The sequence below is a fragment of the Choloepus didactylus genome, chromosome 4, assembly GCF_015220235.1.
Source record: "Choloepus didactylus isolate mChoDid1 chromosome 4, mChoDid1.pri, whole genome shotgun sequence".
NCBI lineage: Eukaryota > Metazoa > Chordata > Mammalia > Pilosa > Megalonychidae > Choloepus > Choloepus didactylus.
The window spans coordinates 109,914,804-109,939,005 of NC_051310.1; the positions used below are offsets into that span (position 1 = coordinate 109,914,804).

General features: G+C 49.9%; 1 protein-coding gene across 2 annotated transcripts in view; it reads right to left on the reverse strand.

Moving 5' to 3' along the window:
• CORO2B (coronin 2B) overlaps nt 1-24,202 on the reverse strand; it is a 140,524-nt gene that overhangs the window by 25,836 nt on the left and 90,486 nt on the right. For both annotated transcript variants that reach the window (XM_037833571.1, XM_037833572.1), the window contains exon 3: nt 2,627-2,743. In XM_037833571.1, coding sequence (XP_037689499.1) covers nt 2,627-2,743 — 117 coding nt within the window. The remainder of the gene's footprint in view (nt 1-2,626; nt 2,744-24,202) is intronic.

Sequence of the window (24,202 nt, forward strand, 5' to 3'; positions counted from 1 at the left end):
AGGGCAGTTAGAAAAGCCCTGGCAGCCTCTGGGGCTGACACATCCCAGCCCCTACCCTGGAAGCTGCAGGCTCCACTTCCCTTATGTCCTGGTCCCCACCCAGGCCCTTGGCGGGGAAGCCCCTCTCTGGGTGCCCTTAGTGACCAGGCCTTGCACAGAGAAGACACCGAGATGTGAGTATTGACTGTCTGATGGATCTGAACTGCCAGCCCCTTCACGGCTCTGAGCCTCTGTTTCCCCACCTGGAAAACAGGGCTGTTGGGGAGGTGTGATGTGCCCTGGCCGGCCTGTGCCTCCTTGGCCAAGATGCTTCCCCTGGGCCTCAGAGCGCCTCACCTCACCAGGGGCTGGGCCAGCCTCAGAGGCCTCCTGGCCCCCATGCTGAGACCCTTGGCCTGGACGCTGGGGAGGGGCATGGGTTCCGAGCTGCTGCTTCTGGGCAGCTGGCCTAGCAGCTGGAGCTTGAACTCAGTTCCTCTCCAGAGAGGAGAAAATCTCCTTTCCCCTGGATCAGCAGCCCCAGAGCCAGCCCCTCCCTCCTTGTCTCTCCAAGCCCGGCTCCCTATCCTGTCATTCACCCCAACGACTCCCCTCTCCTGGGTGCTCCCCCTTCCCTCCGCCTTCCGGCCAGCTTAGGCCCCACCTCCTCCCTAAGGCCTGCGGGAGCCCTGTAGTCACGTGAATGCCCTTCCCCTGATCCCCTGGAGCATGGACAGTGTCTCCCACACAGTCTTGTGTGTGCCCCATGTATACTTGTGGGGTCCCGGCTTACAGATGGTTTGGGAGGCACATGTCTTCCTTCAAAGTTCAGCTGCTCCCCCTGGGGTCCCAACCTTCTCCTTCTGGCCCCCAACCTACCGTCAGCCTCCTCCTATCCACGCCCCTCACTGACGAGCACCCAAGGGCTCCAGCGACCCCAGATGACACTTGGTTTTCCAAACACACCATCTCCACTCCCTCCAGGCCTTTGCTTATCTTCCTGGGGCTCTTTTAACCCTTTTTCTGCCCAGCAAAGTCTTGCTTCTCCTCCAAGGTCCAGCTTCCTCTGAAGCTCCTGCACCTTGAGCAAAATGAATCCCTCTCTCCTCCCTGTGTTTGTCTCCTCCAGCCCTTTGTTTGACCTTTGCTGTGACCTCAATCTGCATTGCATTTCTGGGAGCGGGCATGACTGCGCCTCTCCACTAGACTGGAGGCATTTCCAGAGCAGGACTGAGATCAGCAGGTGTGAAGGAGGTGCCAGGGTGTGTTCAAGAAAAGCAGAGGGTGCCAGCCGTGGCCACGCGAGCCAAGTGACGCTCTTCAGTATCACCCACTGATTGGGGGGCCCCAGTGTGCCTGGCACCCCTGGCTGCTGGGATCCAAAGAGAGCTGGACTGTGAAGTCCCACAGACCTGGGGTTGAATCTCAGCCTCACCACTTACCAGCTGGGTAATCAAGGCCATGTTGTGTAACCTCTCTGAGCCCAGTTTTCCTCATCTTTAGAACAGTAATAATAATCAGCAGCACCTCCCTTAGGAGCCACTGTGGGATGAAAGGAGTTCACACCTCACCAACAGCCCTGTTTTCCAGGCAGGGAAACAGAGGCTCAGAGCCAAGAAGGGGCTGGCTCTGAAGCCCCTTCCAGCTCCAGTATCCTGGGAGTCTGTGGCCTGTACCTGGCTGTGCCAGTGAGCACTTGATGGAGGCTTGTGGCCTGACTGAAAGGCAAATCTTCCTTCACCTGGGAACACCAGGGGCTCAGGCAGCCTCTCCTCACCAGCTCAGCTGCAGCTTTGAAACCTCCTCTTGCTTCCCAGCTGGTGTGTTGATGCTGCACAGGGCAGTGTGAGGCATGGCCCAGGGCCCGCTACAGGAACCTGGGGGTCACCGCCAGTACATCGCACCCTGCCTTCCCCGTGGAAGTCAGCAGAGCCCGAACACGGTGCCAGAAGTCAGCATCAAAACTCACTCTCCCTGGATTTTTCATCCCCCTCTCTGGTGTCTGTCTTCCCACCTCCATCTCTCCTAGTTGTCCTCTCTCCCTCTTCCCTCTATCTCCAACCAGCTCTTCCTCATTTCCCTTCTCCTATTTCTTCCCTCTTCCCATTGAGTGGTGGGACCCAGGGAGTTCAAGTTCTGGGCCACCACTGTGTGTCCTTGGACAAGTTGCTACAACTCTGTTAGCCTAGTGTCCTTCCCTGGAAACCACAGCTCACAGAGGACAAAGCCAGATGAGACGTTTACCATGCCCAGCCCGTAAGGAGCTCTTTTCTTCATGGCTTGTCCATTTCCTTCCTTTTTCCCCTTCCTTCTTGTCCATACTCGTGCTCCTGTCCTTCTCCTTTCAAGGGCACAGATGACTGCCGAATCGCACAGTTTTTTGGTTTTAATTCTCACCTACACAATCAACATTTCCAAACTCAACCATCCTAAAGGCACAAGATCTGCCAAGACCCTCCATGGATTTGTTCCCTCTGTCTTGTTTCTAGCTCCTTTTCTCCCTATCCTGGGGCTCGCTGGAAGGAAGAAAGAGAACAGAAGAAGGTGGAGAGAGGAGAAGGAGGGAGTGCTGGAAGGCAGGTCCTGGAGGGCAGCAGGCAGGAGCCCCTGCAGGCCTGCCCTCCTCGGGAGAACCGCTCCTGCTCACCGACGTGTCCTCTGAGCACGAGGCGATGATGTTATCGATGAAGGGGTTCCACTTGATGTCCAGCACATTGCCCTGGTGACCGCAGACCTTGGGGTAGTTGGGCTCAATCCTGCCTGTCTGCAGAGAAGAGAGAGAGAGAGAGAAAAGGATGAGTTCTGATGGTCCTGTCGTGGCCCTGAAAGAACCTTTTCTCTGGGCTTCTCAACTGGGTGGAAGGTCTTTGAGGACCTGCCAATGTCTTACTCATCTTTTGGTCCTACCCCCTGAACAAGTGAAGCCCTGGTGGGCAGCAGCCTGGGCCCACACACGCACAGACACAGGGATGCACCTATTGCCCCAGTGCTCATACGCCACACCCTGCCCCGGGTGAGGTGATGCAGGGGGAAGATCAGGAGGAAGCACTTCCCTGCTGTTCCACCAGTCAGTGGAGAGGCCAGAGTCCCCGGGTCCACGTATTCACTCTCACATAAGCGATTCTGTCTACGGTGTGACTGGGACACCCCCACCCCACCCCCAAATGTGACACCCTTGTGCAGTGCACAACCTGAACATTGTAAGCCGTGCCCCACAGTGGAAAGCACAGCCTTTGCAGTCACACAGGCCTGCGTTTGAATCACAGCTCTGCCACTTATTTTAGCTCTGTGGCCTTGGGAAAGTCAACAAACTTCTTTGAGCCTCAGTTTCCTCATTTGATAGCAACACTTTAGCATTTTTGTGAAATTAAACATACGAACATGCCCAGCAGAGTGCAAAGTGTGGAGATGATCACATAGCAAATGCTCACTCTATGACAGCAGTTATTATCATTCAGGTTAGATAAAACCTCCTCCAGGAAGCCTTCCCTGATCCCTAAGTGGGTTAAGTGCTCCTCTTCTGTACTCCCCATTCCAACTCTGACTTTGCAAAAGCTTCCACAGCTCACTTACTCTATGATAGAGCCACTCCTTACATCGATCCCAAGAGTTACATTTGAGAGTTCCCCAAGCAAAGCTGCTTGCATTAAGCTTTTGGCACCCAGTCCAGCCTGGGAAATCTGAGGGCACCGAATCAGTCAATAGGTGGCCATTAGCTAACAGCAGCTTCTGGCCAGCAGCCTGTGGGTGATGCACTGGAGGGACAGGTTAAGCAACAGCACTGGAAACTATTCAGAATGGGGAGGAGGCCAGAGGCCTGCAGTGGGGGAGGGAACAAGAGAATGAACCTGATACAGCATACACCTCCAGGTGGGCCCCTCTCTTCACAATGAATGCACTCCTCATGGGGCTGGGAAAGTATGACTTTTATGATTGAATCACATCGTCACTGATGTGACTAGGGACCCCTAGAGCTGTGTGGTGCACAACCTGCTTGGCTATGCATGGCAGCCCCAAAGGAAAGGACCCCCCTTTCAAGATGGCAGCTCTGATTTTCCTGTAGGATTCCACATCCAAATTTGTTTGAAAGAAGAGTTTCATGGTTAAAAAGAGAAGTTTGACTATAAGCTTTTGGCACCCAGCTTATAGTCAGGTTTTTGACTTTAACATATTGGGCAAATAAAAAATGCGAGTATTGACTTCAGGAAAAAAAGAAGCATACGAAAACTAATGTAATCGCAGTACACAATGAATCGTGTATAATATTTGCATAGTTGTAATAACATAAACCCTGAATAATTATTTAAATGAACTGTGCTGTAACGTACCAGGAGGACAGAGGTAGAGAAAAGTACGCAGGTATGTGTGTGTATGCATGCATGTGTGTAGAAAGAGGAGGGTAGAGCTGGAAGAAAGCTAGATCCTCATTTTCCCTAAGAGTAAGTCAATAGATAATAACTAAGATTAAAAAACCTAGACATGGCAGTAAAAGCATGTAACTAAGAAATATAAAGGTAAGTACAAAAAGAAATAGCTAAAAGGGACGAAATAGCTAAAAAGGCTGCCTCTGGGGACTGTGGATATTAGGCAGAGGTGCGCTGGAAATGACTAACAACTGGCTCTCTGGGAGCATGGCCTTGATTTGTGGCATTTGTCAATTTCTGTGGCATTTGCTAATTTCTGTGGCATCTGCAAATTTCTATGGCATAAGCATATTCCCACTATGGCTGACTCCAAGCTTCCAAGGTAACATTGCCAAACATAGAGTTGGAAGAGATACAAAGAACACACTGTTATATAATATTTCCACCATACAGATACTACAGATTTAAATAACCTGAGGAGCACAGATAACAGTAAAATGTAGTCAAATAATTAGGAAGTGATGAGTTTTAAGTATTTATTACTTCTGTTTAAAATATAATAAATAATAAATCTATATAATTTAATTTTTAATAATGGCTGTGTTGAACAACTGGCTCACAAAACTAAAAATTTAACAATTGGCTCTTGCAAGCTAGTGCAAGCTGACATCACTTATAGTGCTACTGGACTTGTGTTACTACTGGGCTTTATGAACGATGCACATTTATTACCCTTATAGATACAAAACAAACAAATAAAATACCTATAGCAGGGTGCTCTAAAGGAAGCTCGTTCTGAAGCTTTTAAAAACGTGAACAATCCTCTCCCCAGACCCTGCAAATGCCTCTTTGTACCACGAGCTGCAATTTCTGTTTGGCTATTATTACTATAATAATATCCCATCAGTAAATTCAAATTTATATTGATTGACAAATAGAATCACATTTAGTCCTCACAACAACCCCAAATGAGGAAATGGAGGTTTAGAGCTTCTAAGTCGGGTAACCAAGTTTTTTCAATGGTTTCCCTAATTTAGAATCACAGTTCAGATGAGCAGCTCACATCATGGTCCCAGGGCAGAGTTCTCGGGGGTCCTGGGATCTAACCTGACACGTGGTCCTGGAACAGCAAAGAGAGAGTTCGCCTCAGCGGGGCCCGAGCCTTTGCTCCACGGGGCAGGGTGGGGCAGCAGGTCTGTCTTGGAAGAGCTGTCATCCCCAGGGAGATCTTTTGTAGAGCAGATGCAGCCCCTCCACGAGGACAGGCCTTCAAGCAGGCAGCTGTTGCACACCCCACGTCTTCGCAATGAAGAGCCTCTGCTGGGGAGCGGCAGCACCCCACATGCACCCTGACTGCTAATCGCTGTTTAAATTGGGGCTGGGCTTGGCCTCCAGTAACAGAGCAGGTGGGGGAGCCCTTGACCAATAATTCCACTTTAGGGGAAACCAATAGAGAAGCACATTAAGCCATTCACTGCCACGCTATTTATAATGGAGAACAATATAATAAATGACCAGCAAGGGGGTGCTGCCAAAATGAACTACAGTACACCAATATAATGGAATATCATGAGGTCATTTAAAATCATATTTTCAAAGACTTATATAATGACATGGGAATTGCTCATAATCTAAAGTTTAGTAAAACAGTCAGAATCAAGCTATGGACACAGAATGATACCTACTCTATTGAAAAAATACACAGTCTGCAAGAATATACACCAAAAAGTTAATAGTGGCCATCTCTGGCTAGTTGGATATTATTCATAGTTTCTAAGTCTTCTATATTAAATGTTTAAAATTGTTATTGAAAAGATAAATGCTATTAAAATGAAACGTACCCCATAGCTTTGATTGGAAAATATTCCTCTCTGGTTTCAGGGAAACAGGTCTTAAAGAAATGAAAGGCAGATGGTGTCCACAAGATTTAGATGTTTCAGAAGCTTTCATGGGACAAAATGATATTTGCTCATATAGGCTTCTCTACTCCCTTGTTACCACATGAATGGTTTGGAGGAAATAAGATCCTTGAAATTGAATATAATTTTATAATTAATGGAAAGCAGGTTTCAGTGTGTATGCATGCATGTGCGTGCATGTGTGTGTGTGTGTGTGAGCGGCACATGGGCAGTATGTCCGGGTCCTTCCTGGAACCTGGAAAAGGCTGACTGACGGGTGGGGTGACAGCACAGCTCACACAGCTGGCTGTCCAGGCTTAATCTGCACCCAGCGACCCGACAGACAACCAAATATTTTCAAAACAACCTGCATTGCAGCTGCAGCTTCTTCAACTCTCCCCTTGCTGCAGAGCTGAATTTTGTGCACAGAAGCAAAATGTTTTCTTACCTAGGGAATCAGCTTAGCCAGGCAGAAAGGGCAGACTCTTTCAGCAGAAGATAGGGTTTCTGGGTCCGGTTCTGGCACTCGCTGGCTGAGTGACCTTGAACGTGATCCTTTCCTCTCTGGGGCTTTGCAGATTTCCAGACCCTGGTCTAAAACCTTTTTGCTTCTTTGTGGCTGCCCTTTCTGCTGGATAAAGCAAGGCACACCTGCAATGGAGTGCTGTGCTTGCAGGCACACCAGGAACAGGATGTTGGGGTCCACACCAAGTACACTGGCTGAAAGGCCCTTAACTTCCCTCAGCCAGTACCAGGAATGACCATGCTACTAATAACAAAAAAGGTAATGCTATTAGCATATCATTTGACAAGTGCTTACAGAGCACTAGGCTGTGCGCTAAGCAACTGATTCACACCATTTCATTTAATCCTTGTAACAACTCTAAGACATTTTATTAAATCCTTCGAGCCAACGTGTAATGCTCTGTTTTATGGATGAGGAAACTGAGCTCTGGGAAGCAATTCTCAAAGGTTCTGAGCAAGGAGCAGGGATTTGCACTTGGCTCTGTCTGACTCTGAGATACTCCTGCCGTGCTGCCTTCCTATTTTAGAATGTAGGCAAGACGCCTGGTAAATTAGAGGGGAAAGATATCAGAAATCAGAAGTGGAACTTCAAAAATTCTTGGTGGGGTTCCATAAGGGGCTGGCTGGCAACTCAGTTGTGAAGCCCCTGAAACTTATTCTTGGAGACGCCCACTTCCCTCACTCTCCTTTTCTCAGCTTCTTCCCTTTCCCTCGTGGTTCATACTACATACACGTAAACTTTGCTACATACCAGAATCACCTGGGGTTGTGGGTTGAATCGTGTCCCCCAAAAAGATATCTTCAAGTCCTAATCCCCACACCGGTGAATGTGACCTTATTTGGAAACAGGGTCTTTGCAGATGTTATCAAGTTAAGATGAGGTCACACTGCATTAGGGTGTCTTTATTAGAAAGAGGAGAGGGAGATTTGGACACAGAGACACACGCACACGCAGGGAGAATGCCAGGAAGACAGAGGCAGACCACAGAGCGATGCAACTACAGGCCAAGTGTGATGGTTAGGTTCATGTGTCAACTTGGCCAGGCGATGGTACCCAGGTGTTTGGTCAAATAAGCACTGGCCTAATTGTTGCTGCGAGGACGTTTGTGGCTGGTTAATAAACCAACAGGCTCGTTTATTAAATCATCAGTCAATTGGCTGCAGCTGTGACTGATGACTCAATGAAGAGTGTGTCTTCCACAATGAGAGAATGCAGTTGGCTGGATTTAATCCAATCAATCAGTTGAAGACTTTTAAGCAAGACAGATAGAGGACCTTCACTTCTTTTTCGGCTGCCCAGCGAAGCGTTTCCTGAGGAGTTTATCGAAGTTGCCAGTTTGTTTCCTGAGGAGTTCATCGAACATCTTCATTGGAGTTGCCAGTTTGCTGACTGCCCTATGGAATTTGGACTTGTGCATACCCACAGTAGCGTGAGTCACTTTTATAAATCTTATATTCATAGCTATCTCTCATTGATTCTGTTTCCCTAGAGAACCCTAACTAATACACCAAGAAATGCCAAAGCTTGCTGGCAACCTCTGGAAGCCAGAAGAGAGGCATGGAAGAGTCTCTCTCAGAGCCTCCAGAAGGAACTGACTTCCTGACACCTTGGTTTTGGACCTCTAGCCTCCAGAATGGAGAAAAGAAATTTCTGTTGTTTTTAAGCCACCCATTCACGGTACTTTGTTACAGCAGCCCTAGGAAACAAATATGGGTGAGAAGTTTTAAAAATCCCAATGCCCCGGTTGCACGCCATGTGAATTAAATCACAGTTAATCAGCAGGAGGTGGGAGCCAGGCATCAATGCATTTTAAAGACCCCCAAGTGATTCTGTTGTGCAGCAAGGTTCAGGACCCACCACCCCTTGGCTTCCTGGGCTGCTGGGGACTGGGCCTCCCGCCTCAAGGAAGCACCTGAAATGCTCATTCATCCTAAGACAGGGTCAGAGGCTGCCCGGCAGTTCTGCCTCATGTGAGGGGTGAGCAATTAAAAACGTTGCTGCACACTGAATACAGGCTCATCTGTAGAAACCACAGATAGCGCAAATAGGAATATAAAATCACAATGGGTGACGTGTGGTTTAAAGGAGAATGCAGGGCGATGGATACTGAACCCAGGAGAAGGGGGCTCCAGGGGCTGAACCCCTAACCTCAGTGGGGACACGTCTTTGGATGGGGCCACCACTGCCATGACATCCCCTCCTCCAGGTGCCACCCCGGACAGCCCAGACCATTAGGCTGCCTGCAGCCTCTGCTCTCTCTCCTATGGGTGGAAGTTAACACTAAATGAGAGAGTCATTTTAAAACAGGCACCTCGTCCTTCCTGGCCCCCCAACTCACATTTGCACAGCCCTTGACACTTCACAAAGCACTTGTACACACATTATCCTATTTCATATTGCCCAGGGGAGGTGTGACTTGATGAATGAGAAAACCCGCCCCTGGTCACATCACCTGGCAGAGACAGAGACAGGACTTGGATGTGCGCAGGTTCAGGGCTCTGTACCACTGTGGCCACAGACGACAAGGCCTTCTCTGCAGGGCGGGGGGCTGGGGGAGTGGCTCATGTTCCTAAACGTGGGTGTGCCCGTCATCCAAAGTGCAGGGTGTCCCTGCTCGAGGGTGTGCTCTATTTGCTAGTGGCTGCCCCCCCCCGTGCACACATACACATACATACAAATACACACTCACACTCATATACACACACCCACACCACTTCTCTCCCACTACCAATTCTGCCCAGGCCTCTGACTCTGGTCTTACCCTCCCCATATCCCAGTCAAAACTCACTTGTCTCATGTTCCCTTATGCAGGACCCTGTTCTCTGAGGCCAATTCATCCAGTGACTAGCAAAAGCCTTCAAGGGGGACATCGGGGGACAATGGGTTAGTCCACCCCTCCTCACAGGTCAACAATGTGCTTATGGACAGGAGCCTTTTAAAGAAAGCCTCCTGGCCCAAAGGTGTACTATCCTGGGAGTTTTGGACTCTGAGGAGGCTTCTGGAAGAGCTATTTTGGGTGGAGGACTTTATTTACTCTATAGCTCATGGGACTGTTCTGCCGGATTTCTGAAGTGCATCCACTGATTTGTCCTTTGACTTCTCTCTTTAGTTCTCTTTCCAATCCATCTTACACACTGTTGCCTGATTTTCCCCAAGTACAGCTCTGATGCAATATCTCTCCTGCTCCAAAATCTTCAATTGCTCCCTCTTGCCTAGACCTTACCCAGGCATCAAAGTCATTGTAGTCCCAGCTTGATCTCCTGCTCGACACGCTCCCCTGCCCCACTCTCCTTACCATACAGATGACTGTACAACACCAATACACCCCCACCCCCAATGCCCCCACCACCCTGGATGACCTCTGGCTCCTGTCCATTCCCTACCACCAGGTTGGGAGCCCCAGGAGGCAGTGACCTCGGCCGAGGCATGCCCAGGGCCTCACACATGCCTGGCTCACGGCAACAACTCAGGTTGGGTGAATGGGTGGATGAATGACCACCCTGGGCTTCCCATCTGTGGGTCTTTGCTCATGGTGTTCCCTGAGGCTGGGCCCCTCCTGCAGTCTCTGTACACCCTCATTCTTGGCACCCAGAAAATATGCATCCAGTGAATGGACAGATGTTCCCTCTCTTTCCCACACTGGGAGATAATTCTGGATCCTACTCTTCTGACTGTGAAATTCTGGCTCTGGGGGTGGGTTTGGGGAGTAGATTTGGACTCCAAGGTCAGAGTGTGTGATAAAGGTTATTCTAAAATTAGTTACTCTAGCAGAGAGAAATTCACAGTGAAACCTCAGAAAGCTCCTTAACTTCCTGTTTTGATTTTCCCCCTCATTCTTTCAACTTTGTGTTTTTCAAGAAGGAAAAAGATTTGCTGGTTTTTCAGTTGAAGTCCCTGGGGTGTGTGTGTGTGTGTGCTGGGGTAGGGGGTAGACGGGGCCCCTGGGTGTGTCGGTGGGTTGCTTATTTGTTCGGGAAAGAACAGCAGAGAATTCTGTTTCTCCTGGCATTTCAGCTCTTGGGGACACACCCCGTTCTCCCAGGCTCCAGGAAGAGGGAGTGATGGGGCCACCTTTGTCCTTGGTCCCGGGCGGTGTCTTTTCCTGGTCCCAGGGGAAGGTCTTGGCCCCATACAATGAGTGTGTGTGTGAGTGTTTGAGTGTGTGTGTGTATGTGTGTGTGTGATGAGGGAGGGGTCTGCCTGGGGATGCTAAGACCCAGGGAATCCCCCCACTCTTGGCAGACCTTAGAGCTCATATTTGTCATTATAGTTTCCTGATTATTGTTGTTTTTGTTTTTTTTTTAAATAAAACCATGTGCTAAAACACAGAAAAAAGTAAGAAAGCTCCAAGTCTACTGTGTCTGGCAAACCTGCATGGAAGGTGATGGGGTGGGGTTTCTGATGGGGAGTCGTGGAGGGGTGTGTGGGATTCTGCCCCTGGTTGCTCACAGTCTTATCAGGAAAGACAGACACAGCAGGGCAACTGCAGCTGTGATAGGGGAAATGCTGGGGACTGTGGGAGCACAGAGGGGCAGGTACTGCAGACTTTGAAGTCACAAAGGCTTTGGAGGTGCCAAAGACGTAAGGGATTGACCGCACAGAGCCAGGTGAAGATGGGAAGGGACTGAGGTGGGGAAGTGCTCAAGAAGTACCAGCATCCACACTGGCTGGGGTATTTTTATGAAAGCCCAGTACGTGGAGAGAGGTGAGGCCAGAGAGGAAGGCATGGACCAGACTGATCAGGAACTCACTGGCTTTGCTACGGAGTCCGGACTTTACCCCATGGGCAATGGGGAGCCATTAAAGGTTAATGCAGGAGAAGGGACTATAGCGGGACCCAGAAGTGCCAGGCCAATACTGCAGGGCGAGAGCTACGCTATGCTCAAGGGAGCCTCGGGGCCCAGGGAAGGGCAGAGGGGCCCCATCCCGGGAAGCACATCCCTGAGGGGTGATTGCTGGAGGGAGGCCCTCCCTGATGCCGAGGCCTCTGTGCCCCACAGAGAATGAGCCCCTCATTTATCTAAACCCTTCCCGAGCTGCCTGCCTTTGTGTATGACCAAACAGGTATGTGATGCAGTCCTCCAACAGGCTGCCAAGAGAGTTTTTACAAACATCTTTGTAGGTCCCATTTTATACATGTGAAGACTAAGATCAGAGAAGTTATGGGGTCTGTTTAAAGCTGCCAGGACAAGACGTTCACCCAAGGCTCTTGACTCCATATCTCATTCTCTCTCCACCCCACCAGGAAGCTCACCTTTTAGCCATCGTTACATCTGTACTTCCACTGAGCTAATACCCCAGCAAGGGGCCCTCCATCACCTGTTCCCAGACTGGACAGGTGGGGCAGCTGAGGTTAAACACCTCCTCCTCGTTATACTGATAAGAAACCTGAGGCCCACACACACTGAAAGTGCCTCGTTCAAGGTCACGCAACCCAGAGGTGGTGGCACCACGGCCAGAACCTGCCCAGGACTTTGTCTGAGGCCACACTGCCTCCTGGAGAGGGGCACCCGCTCTGCAGGAAGGAAGGGGAGGGCGAGTGCCCCTGCTGGGGAAGCAGCAGATTCCTGCACTTAAGGCCATAAGTGTGCTGGGTCCGGGACAGCAGAGGGAGGGAGCCCCTAGCACCCCACTCCCACCATTGTATTCCAGTGTCTCACATTGAGGGGCACAGGTGTGCAAAGCTTTGTCAGAGTTGGAAATGTGCATGACTGGCTCTATGCAAACTGTGGAAAAGCCTCAGTTCTGTTTGTTTTACAATGAGTAGAAAAACAAATTTCTGGTTCAGGCAGAAAATCAAAACAGAGAGAGAGTGCATGTGCCATCTCAAGGCTGTCATCAGTAGTACTGGCAGCCTCCTCACCCCCACAGAGCCATTTTCTCCGAGCGGGTGGGGAGCACTGGGGGGCAGGGGTCTGGCCCGCTGTGGGATTCAGCTCCAGCTTCTTCAGCACCCTCCTGCTCGTGGGCCCCAAGCGGGCCATCGTCCTGCAGGTCCCACCTAGAGGCCCTTCTGTACAACACGGAGAGGAGCCACCGGGGCCAGGATGCAGGTGAGGGTGACCCCAAGCCGGCAGAACTCAGCCAAGGCCAGGGGCCCGGTCCCAGGTCAGCTCTCTGCCTTTCGGCCCTGGGGCCCGAACATAGCTGCCATATGGGGAGCAATGTCAGTAGAGGACCCACACGACCCCTCTTGTGTTTCTCAGGGGCTGCTGTCAAGAGTACAAAAATCCCTCTTTCCACTTGCCAGCTAGCCCCGGGAAGGAGGAAAGGGGGACCCTCCTGTCTGACACCCTTCCTGAAACCTCCCCAGCATCCACAGGTCTCCTGCAGCCTGAAAGGGAACTCATTTACAATTATTATTTTTGTCTAGCCCCACTGGGATTTGAGGAGCATTACTAAACCGCTGTTACAGTGGAAAGAGCAACAGCCTGGGAGTGAGGGGACATGGGTTTTCCTCCCAGCTCTGCTGCTCACCGGCCGTGTGCCCTTGGACAAGTCCCCTTGCCTCTCTGGGTCCCAGCTTCTCCCTCTGAAAGGTGGGGCCTGGTCCAGGCATGGAGATGATGAAATCCCCGGTACACGTGCACCCCTTGTGGCTTCTGCATCCACAGCAGGCATTGCTAGTGGGTCATAGCATCTTTTGCCCACTGCATCCTGCTGGGGCCTTGGAATCCTCCTTGCGTAGTACCTCGGGAGCACTGAGCAGAGAAACAGTGGGTGAATGAGATGAAGTCTGAATGTCAGCCTGCAGCCACGTGGTCGCGGAGAGCTCTCACAGCTGTTATCCCGAGTCCCTGGCTAAGCCTCTAAACCCTGTGTACCTTTCTGGAAAGTAAATCCCCACAAATACCTTCACATCCACCCCTTCCTCTCCATGCCCACTGAGCCCACAGCACCCTCGGAGGCCTCTGGCAGCATCCCCTAATTGGTTTCTTTGGTGCTTGCTCTTCTTGAACCTTCTGTGAGGTTGGTATTACAGAATTATTACTTCCCTTGTGCAACTTATCTAGAATCTTTCATGGCACTTGTAGCCATTTGTAGGAGTTTTTGGCAGTTGGGCATCCAAGCTCCTTCCTAGTTTGGGGGTGTGTTCCCACTGTGTGCTGTACTGATGGGCTGCAGGGTCCCATTGTCTGCCGTGAAAGCTGAAGCAGGGGGCTCCTCTGGCCCAGGGAACCCTGCTGGCCAGGAAGGGGGCACTGACTGGGTTTGGCCAGACTCTCCGACCCAGGATGGCCAAGGGCTGATTTAATTTCCTGCTCTTGGCCCTCAGGAGCTGTCTTGGTGTGGACCTGTGTTCCAAGTCTGGCTGTCCAGCCACCTGCAGCCCCATGAATCTGTGAAACCCCCAGTCTTTTTCTGCTTAAGAGGACCAGGGGTGATTTCTGTTGCTAGCAAGCAGGAGTCCTGGCTGAGTTAGCTCCCCTTTTCCTGCCTCATCAGATCCAACTTATTTGGTTGGCCTTTGAGGGGCTCACACACCCTCGTCCCACACACCTCTCTAACCCCACTCTTTGGTTTGCACAACACTATGGAGGGTCACATTCTCAGTTGTCAAGAGATACATCCAATTTTAAACGTTATATCTCAGATCCTAATAAAATACAGAAATCTCCCCAAATCCCAGTATTTTGATGACTGAACCCAAATCACAGATCATGTGTATCCTGATTCTTGGTTTGGGAAAATAAGGTCCCCAAATCTGGGTGCTCCTCCCTGGCCAACTACAGCCTCACTCCCTACCCACCCATCCTTAGAAGAAACTGCTCCTCTGAGCCTCTGCAAACCTTAACTATCCTTCAAGAGCCACCCCAGCTCCTGCTCCTGATAAGATGCCTCTGATTCTTTATGATCTCCCTTTTCCCTCCATTTCATAAGCCTTTTTCCCCATAACCCACTATCTATGATAATACGGGCTACCATTTACTGAGTGTGTTCCATGTGTTGGACTTGAAACCGGGTGTTATTTCAACTATTCATCATGATGACCTTATGTATTACACATTGTTGTGTCTATTTTATAGATGAGGACACAGAGGCTCAGTGTAATTAAAATCAAATCAGAATTCAAGCCCAGGTCTGTCTTTTGAACTAGAATGTAAGCTACATGAGGGGAAATGCTTTGTCTTGTCCTCTGCTGTAACCCCAGTGCCTGGAAGTGTGCCTGGTACATGGTAGACACTCAGTAAATTTTAGTTAAATTAATGATGCCATAAACTTTGGACCTAATCAAGGCTCCCTGTACAGTTCCCTAGGGTGTGCACTGCACAACTTGAGCAGACACCATTCATATGGTGTACAGTCATCTGTGGTGCTTTGGGTCTATGATGCGGCCTGCTTCTCAGTTTAGTGCTCTTTTATTGTTTGCTTTATTTCATGTGTTGGTCTTGCATTCCCAAAAAGATTATCAGCACCTTCATCTTAAATGAGATAATCATGGAGGGTTCCCAGCAGACTAAGGGAACCTAAGAAGTATGACATGCCCTTTATGCCTTCTGGCCCCAAACACAATGTTAGTCTATATTTAGGGCTCAAATCCCCCAACCACATGCTGCTTTTGTCAGCAGTGGGGATCGATCACAGGCACCATCCACACTCTGCCACACTGGGCCAACTCCCTTGTCTGCCTCTGCGGTATTATCCACTGAGAAAGCACACCATCCCTCAGGAGCATGCATATTCTCTGCAGAGGCCCATGCAAACCATCTTCCTTCTATAGACCCCATTGAGACTCAGCCCTGGGTTGTTGCTGCCCAAACGGATCTGAGTGCAAGGCAGAAACCTCTGACTCAGACCCTTGACCCTGCTCCATCAGGGTCATCTAAGAGGCCAGAGAAGGGGCTGCACCACCTCCAAAGCAGCCAGTAAGTTCCTTTATATTGAAAGTGAACAACCCAATTCTTAGAAGCTCCATCCCCTTCCATCCCAGGCCTTCTCACTGCTCCAACTGCTGAGGTTAGTCGGCCTTGGGGTGGGAGTGGTGGGGAAAGGAGCAAATTGTACTCCAAGATCATATAAATTGAGGGTCTAGTTTTGACTCTGTTAATGCTGATGAATGACTGAGCAAGTTCCTTCCTCCCTGGGCTTCCATTTCCTTATGAGATAATAAATGTAAGCGCTCTTGGTATAGTGTCTGGCACCAAAGAAACACTCAATGGATGTTAGCTATTATTATGACCTGCAAAATAAGGGCTAGCTTTCCTCCCACTGCCCCTGTGCTTTGCACATGCTCCCAGGACCACACCCTCCCCCGTACTGTGCTTAGCAAAGCAGGCTCTGTCACCCAGGGGACGTTCTCTGTGGGCAGGGCATGTGTCTACTCCATCTTTGTGCCTCCACGCCCAGCAAGGCCCCTGGAACACATGCACAGAAAGCATTTCTGCTGAATGGAACTGAAATATCAACTCTGAAATATGCAGCTCTGATAGTCTCTGGTTATAAATTGAACCTCCACCCCTTGGCTCATTCAACACAGACAAGGACCCTCCCTGGGCTGGGCGTTGGCCACCCAATGATGAATTAGATGGGCTCCCTCCTTGAATGTCAGTTCCGTGACATTCTGTTTTGTTCATTGCTCTATTCCCAGCACCTAGTACATTGCCTGGCACATAGTAGACTCTCAGTAAATATTTATTGAATGAATGAATGAATGAGAAGCAGGCGACATTTCCAGGAGGGCCCCACATCCTCCTCATCCCCTAGAAGGGCCAGGGTAGGGCTGGGTCCTATCACCAAGCAGAGCCGGGCTGTCAGCGGGGACAGGGAGGTAAGCACATCCCCTGATACAGCTGCCACCTGGCTTCTCGTCAGGTTCATTATCTGTCCCATGACCCGGGGCTATCTTTTCTACTCCAATTCTCAAGCGATAAATGGGAAATAAGTCTACTCTGTGTTGAGCACTGGGGGATGCCGCAATGAAGGCTGGATGCACAGTGCCTGTGTGTCCGCAGACTTCCCAGGGGAAACAGTGTGGGCAGCGCTTTTGAGTTTGGCCCAGGTGGTGCCCACCTACCGATCCCTGCAACCCTCCCAGTGGCTGCCTTATCTCTATTATTGTGCAATGGTCTCAGAGCTGCCTTTTTGGAGATCTGTGTGAGCGAGGGTGGAGAGTGTTCCCATCAGCCGAGAAACCAGCCTTCCTTGAACCCCAGAACCCCAAATCTTGCTCCTTGCCCTGGGGCAGTGCTGGCTCAGCAATTCCCACACTGGGTGGGAAGGGAACCAACTTACCCAGGTTTGCAGAGGCACGCGGTGCTGTGCAACTCCCCCGGGGGATGGCAAGGTCACCTTAGGCCTTAGGAGGTGACACTTGCATTAGAAAGGGGGCTCATGTCATTTATAGGAAGGCAAGTTGGCCTCCTGGGACGAGGGATTGAGCCTCTCTAGGCTCTAAGAGGCAGGGAATTTTCACTGAGGCCTGAGCTCTGCTCCAGAAGGTTTGGAAACCTGGTCTCATGGCTTCCCGCAGCTGCAGAGAATTTGCAGCCAGCTGAGCCAGGGGATTAGGAACAGGGTCTGTCCTTGACAGGGCAGTAGAGAAGACCCAGACTCCCCAGCCATGGGTGCAGGAGCAGGTGGGGGAGGAGTGATTAGAAGGGAGGTGGGAGACACATGCAGACAGGGCCGGGCAGTGGGAGAGTGTGGCCATTTCACTAGCAAGGGGGACAGGGGCTAGGCCAACAAAGTCACCAAGGCCTGTGGCAAGGACAGCTATTTCCTTTCTGCCCATGGAGGCCTTGAAATTTGGCTCCCCAGTAACCTTTGGCTTTCCAAGCAAATCCCCCAATTCCCCTGGGCTACGGCCTCATTTCCCCTCCTGGCCTGTCCTTTCCTGGAAAAGCCGCCTCTCAGCTGCCCATGGAAATGCTTTCTCTCCCGGCTGAAAGGCTGAAAGAAGGAGGGTCTCAGCTCCACCATCTGCTGTGTGCCCTTGAGCCAGCTCTGTCCCTGTCTGGGCCTCACTTTTACCATCTGTACAAGCGAACTTCGTGCCTGGTGACCTCCAAGGTTCTGGCACTTTCTATTTGGTGGACTCTTCTCAAGGTTAGTGGGGGTGAGCAGTAGTGTGCCCTTTAATTACAGAGCTGCAAGGAGGTTCAGTTGGAAGTGAGGGGAGAAGTGAGTGTGCGAGCCGAGTCTCAGCGTGGCGGGGTTGCAATCTCTGAGGCGCTGTCAAAGACAGATCCTGCTGGCCTCCAGACCTACAGAATCAGGCTGTGTGGGGAATGAGCATTTTAAACACCCTCCCTAGATGGTACTGATGTGTCCAGACCAGCACGGAGGCAGTTGGCAGGCATTTGGAAGCCACGGCTGCAGCCATCTGAGCACCAGCGTGGAAGTCTCGTGGAACTGGGTTCAAGTCCCACCTCTGTGACTTTTTTGGACTAATAACCCCATCTCAGAGAGATGCTGTGGAATCAGAGAAAAATGTGCGGCAGTGTCCAACGCTTGGTGGCTTAGTCAGGGGTGGTTACCCTTGTTACGAAAGCAGCCCCCTTGCCCACCATTGCTTCAGCCCTGACAGTTGAGGAAAATGATATTCAGGTAGGTTGGTAATCGGAAGTCTAAGTCAAGGTGGGCAGGGAGGAGAAGGAGTGTCTGCATGGCTCACAGTGACTCTCAACTGTGCCCCTCACCCATCCATTGGAGGCTAGCACTCATGGGAGCCCTACAGGTGTGGGTCAGCCCCCCCAACACACACCAAGGGGCCTGGGCCAGACTGATCAGCCTTTTCAGATTCCCGGACCTCCCCATCTTCTGCCCTACACACATATGCGGGACACTGATTACGTGCTTCAACTTGGCGGGCCTGGGCTGGGGGACCGGATCCACCCCTGGGGAGGGTAGTGGGCACGGGCGACAGCGCCCTCCACAGCCCCCCGGGCCTGGGAAAGTGAGGCCGGAGGCAGGCCCCATTTCCTCACCCAAAATACACCACTGTTAGGGGAGGCTTGCCGGAGGGAACCGCCTTTTCCCCACCCCCTTATCTTGCCCGGACACTCCCCGTTGCCAGTGCAACTCCCATCACCACCGGTGCGCATACATTATTGCCAGACACCGTTACCGGAGCAACTCTCGCCCCTTTTCAATCAACCTCCGCGCCCTCTCAGAACCAATCCAAGCCTTTAACCTCTACAGCTACCCTGCCCTCTAAACGCCCGATATAAGCTTGTACTCTCCCCTAATAAACTCTCTTGGTTTCTTCACCCTAAAAGAACCGTGTCCCGCCTGTTCCTTTCTCGCCGCCCTCCATACTTTGCACGCCTCCCGCCGGGGACCTGGCCAAGTCCCCCGCCTCGCCCTCGCCTCCGGGAAAGAGCCCCCCGCCGCCGGTACCCTCGGAGCAATCCTGAGAGCCTAGGATTTAGCAACCGGCCGCCACCCTCCCCCAGACGAGTCAACTGCGACCGCACACATACACAGCTGATTGGACCAGGATGAACATTTAATGTAAGCATGAGCCAATCAGATTCCTTGACTTCCCCATGTCCCACCCTATATACACATACACAGCTGATTGGACCAGTATGAACATTTAATTCAAGCATAAGCCAATCAGATTCCCTGATCACACTATTTAAATTTGTACCACCTTCTGTCCTCCCACACCCATGTCCCCTTCTCTGATTTGTTTCTCTTTAGCATTAATTACCTTCTGATATAGTCTATAATTTACTTATTTTATGTTATTGTCTGTATCTCCCACAAGAATATAGGCCCCAGGAGGGTGAGGATTTTTGTCTGTTTTGTTCACTGTTGGGTTCCCAGAGCTTCAGTCAGTGCCTGGCACATAGTAGGGGTTCAGTAAATATCTGTTGAGTGAATGAGTTCTCTCTTCCAGGAGATGTAATAAATGGCTAACATTTATTGATCGCCTAAGGTGTTAGTATTTTCTAAGCACTTCAAATATGTATTAATTCATTATTATCCCCATTTTACAGATGACTTGCCCAAGGTCACACAGTGGAAGAGACAGAATATAAAGCTAAGGTGTCTTGGAGCGGCTCTGGGTGCGCATATTATTCTATTAATGACCTTGGCTTTATGGTTTAAAAACACTTTTATAAGCATCTTATCTGAGTCTCACATCCTCCTGGAGGAGGTATTATTTCCCTTATTTTAGGGATGAGAGAACTTAGGCTCAGAAGGGCTAAGTGAGTTGTTCAAGGTCATGCAGCAAGTAAGTTGCAGAGCTAAAACTAGAACCCAGGACTCCACCCCACAAGTCTCCAGTTCTTTCCAGACACCAGGGTACACCTCTGTCTAGAACATGGTGTTCCTGCACTCAGAGACTTACACTCTCCCTGGGAAGATGAGATAGAGAAAGGGACAGATGCAAGGGCCCAATCACAGGCTGAAGTGACCAAGGAAAGGGAATTGACACAAGCTTTTCCCTCACCTTCAGTTACTGTTAAATCCTCAAGGAATGACTGACAGCAAAGCAGGGGGCAGCCAATGGAAGGGGAATTTCAGAGCACACTGAAGGGGGAGGGGATACAAACACCCTAGTTCAAGCTGGATCAGAAGTATTTTCACCACCATGGCCACTTTCCTCAGATTACATTTCGCTCTATTTCCCAATTAAAGTGCAGCTCATGAAACCGAGCACAATACTGTACTTTCAGCCTGTTGTCTGACAGCACAAAAGGGAGGGGGAAGACTTCCTCCTTCTGTCTTGACCCTAAGGTATCGCTGCATTATAAAAGAATTTCTGACTCCCCAGTTGGCTGATACCTGAACTTCCACCATTGGGTTTAATTCCTTTGGTGCTAGACCTTGCAGTTATTAACATATAAATACCATGGAGGAGGGCACAGTATGAGATATTTTCAGTCATTGCCAACTCATTGTGAATGGGCTTTGGGGAACTTTCCTGAAGGCAGATCTGAGGGGAAAGAGCATGAGGGCACAGGTGGAAAGGGTGGAGAGGAAGAGATAAGAAAGAGGGAATAAAGTGTCTGGGGTCAGGGCAAACTGTTAATTTCCTGAAGCCATTGGGCATCATTGAGTTTGGTGTTCTTTACACTGTGCCCATCAAAGGAGAGAGTGAACCTCTCTGGCTGTCAGAACCCCTGCCCCTCTACCCCACCATCAGCGTGAGGCCCCGAGAGGGGAGGACACTTTCTTGAGGTTCTCTAGTGAATAAGTGAGCAATAGCCATGCCAAGGCTATGCCCAGGTTTCCAGACACTCAGGTCAGTGTCCAGTCCCAGTCCTGTCAGTCTTGGGGGCCCTGCTCACAGGAGAGGACTGGCAATGCTTAGCACAGGTCACACACCAGTCACTGAGGGGGGCTTCACAGCCAAGTTACAGACACTGATGGGGTATTCCGCCGATGTCACCTGCCTTCCCGGCACACCTGTGCAAGGAACATCCCCCCACGTCCTCTCCCAAAGGCCCCAACAGGGGTCTATCAGACCCAAAGGGTTGGGTTCTATCTGGAAAGCTAGGCTTGGCCAGAGGACCGCAGTGTGGGAAGCTGCACTACTGGTCTTCCACCAGCAGAGGGCAGTGGCCGCTGTTCTCAGCCACATCCAGAATTCTACACTGTGAAGAAAGAAACTTAGGACGGGGCCTCCTTCCTAGTTCCCTGAAACACACTCCAGCCTTGCTTGAATGCTCCCGGTGTCATGTGGCTCACTGTTGTACTCAATTCACTAGAAAATTCTTCCTTATATTGAAGTGAAAATCTGCCTCCTTGCAAAACAATCTGCCACCTTATAACCCTTACCATAAACGTCTAATTCTGCTTCTGGGGCCACATGGAAAAAGTCAACCACTTTTTAATTTGCCAGCTCTTGGTCACTCACAGTGCTGTGTGACTTTGGGTAAATGCTTTCCTTCTCTGGGTCTTTATTTTTCTCTGTAGGAAAATGGGGAGGGCCCTGATAAATTCTGAGGCCCCTTCCAGATCTGACATTCCCAATGACCTTTCACAGTTAGCGCTGATGGGGAGAAGAAGGGAGGCTCTACACCCCCACACCCTTGGCTCAGGTTTCTTGCACTCAAAGTGGCTCCCAGGCACTTCTGTCACCATTCTCTCCTCCAAGCGACAGCCTGCTCTTAGACCTTCCCTTGGGGTTTGGATTTTCCCAGCAGCTGCCTTTGCATATCCACCTTCACCTGAGCTCATCTTTAGCCCAGACCACCCTGATGCCCCCACTAAGAGTGTCTGATCTAAACCATCACATGCAGGAGGCTGCTTGCTGGTCTGCAACCTCACACCTCCCAGCTCTCAAGTCACACCTGGCCACATGGTGGGGATGGGCAGAGCAGACCTCCTCTGTGACCTGGAGGATCGGACTTAGAGCCTTGATTTATTTGATTCCCTCTCTGCCCCTCCCCAGCTTCTCTGTCCTGGACCAGGATTATTCCTGGTTCTGGTGGCACTTTTCTTCTCACTTCCAAAATGAGGTCAGTGTATCATTTGTGGGTTTTCTTGAGACTCAGAGGAACTCACTCTTCTTAGGCATTTTTGTGTTAAAAATATTTTCCAAGTTTCAAAAGACATATATGTTCAAAGAAGAAAACTTAAAAACAAAGAAACCCAAAAATGTATACATACTGTATCACCGGCAACCAACTCCAAATTACCAAGTAGTTCTACCACCCCCAGGGATAATCACTAGTATTTTTGATGTGAGTTGTCCCCACGCTGCACTTGGAATAACTGGAGGGTAGTCCCTTCGCCCGTTCACTCTTCCTGTGGACTCCTATCATGCTCTCCAGGGCTTCTGAGAAAGTCGGGCACTGTCAGAATGTTGTGAGCTGATACAGAGCCCTCACCGACTCTCAGAACACTCCCTGCTCCTGGAAAGCACCCTAACACGAGGGTGTTGTGGCAGGCAGCCTCCTCCATCACGGCCCCCAGTGGTCCCCACCTCCTGGGACACACACCGGTGTGTTCCTGCCACATCATACCAGCGTAGGTCTGTGTGACCAACAGAACGTGGCAGAAATGATGGCATGTCACTTCTGAGAAGGTTCTAAAAGACTGTGGCTTTTGCCTTGGGCTCTCTCTCTTGGTCCTTGTTGGATTCGTCGATGGAGGTGGGGAGGGGCCCGGGGGCACAGTTGCCCCGAGTGAGGACTTAGCCTAAGCAGAGGCCCAGGTAGGGAGGGCCCGGGACCTCCTGCAGACAGCCGCTCAGTGAGCCTGGAAGCAGATGCTGCCCCGATGGATGCTGCCCTTCTGACGACTGCAGCCCCAGCTGACAGCTTAAACTGTAACCTCCCGAGGGGCCTGCAGCCAGAGCTACCCAGCTAAGTTTCGGGGTAACTGGTTATATAACAGTAAAAAACTAATACATATATATTTCCCAGTTTGTTGTGAGGGAGGCAGGACAGGCATTATCTTCTCTGATTCTCACATGGGAAACTGAGGCACAGAGCAGGTGAGTCACGTGGGTGAGGTCCCATAGCCAATGAGGGGTGGACCTGATACACCAACTTTTCCGAGTCCCCACTGTGGGGCTCCAATCCTTGACGTTTTAGAAGTTCCCTCCTTACTTATAAAAAAAAGTAGTTAAAAAAAGTAGGGAATAGGCCGTTACAGCTGAAAAGGTACAGGGTTTCTATTTGGGATGAAGGAAAAGTTTGGGGTATTGGATGGAGGTAATGGTAGCACAACATTGTGGATGTAATTACTGGATTACATATTTGAATGCAGTTAAATGGGGTAATATATATACATAAATTACTAGAATAAAATTAATTAAAAGAATCTATGGGACTACACAGCACAGTGAACTCTAAGTTAAATCATGGACTATAGTTAACAGTACAATTATAAAAATGTGCTTTCATCAATTGTAACAAATGTACTGTACCAATGCAAGGTGTTAATAATAGGGTGGTATATGGGAATCCTGTATTTTTGCATGATTGTTCTGTAAACCTACAACTTCTCTAATTAAACAAAATAATTAAGAAAAAAAGTAGGAAATTTGAGAAACACAGATGAGGGATAATTACTTGCACTTCCTGGTGAATACTCTTTTGCTCTATTTTATACCCAGCTGGAGACAGTTTTTTTTTTTTTCCTCCTGTGCCATTAAATATTCTCTAACATCACCATTTTTAAAGGCTCCCTTGTGTTACCTGGTTTCACTGTACCGTAGTATACCAAGCAAACCGAGACTTTTGGAACCATGGGTGGTTGTAATTTTTCAGTACTCTAAAAAGGCTCAGTAAACATCACTCTAGCTGAATCTCTGCACACATTTAGAAATTTTTTGAAGGATAAATTCTTATAAGTGAAATTGCTAACAGGCCTACACTTAAAAAAATATAAATTTTTTATATTTTATATAAAATTTTAAAATGCCCTTCAGAAAGGTTGTGCTAATTTGTACTCCCATCAGCAGCTCAAGAGAATGACCATTTCCCCACACCCCCAGAAGGCACAGGATATTTTAATTTTAAAAATTTGCT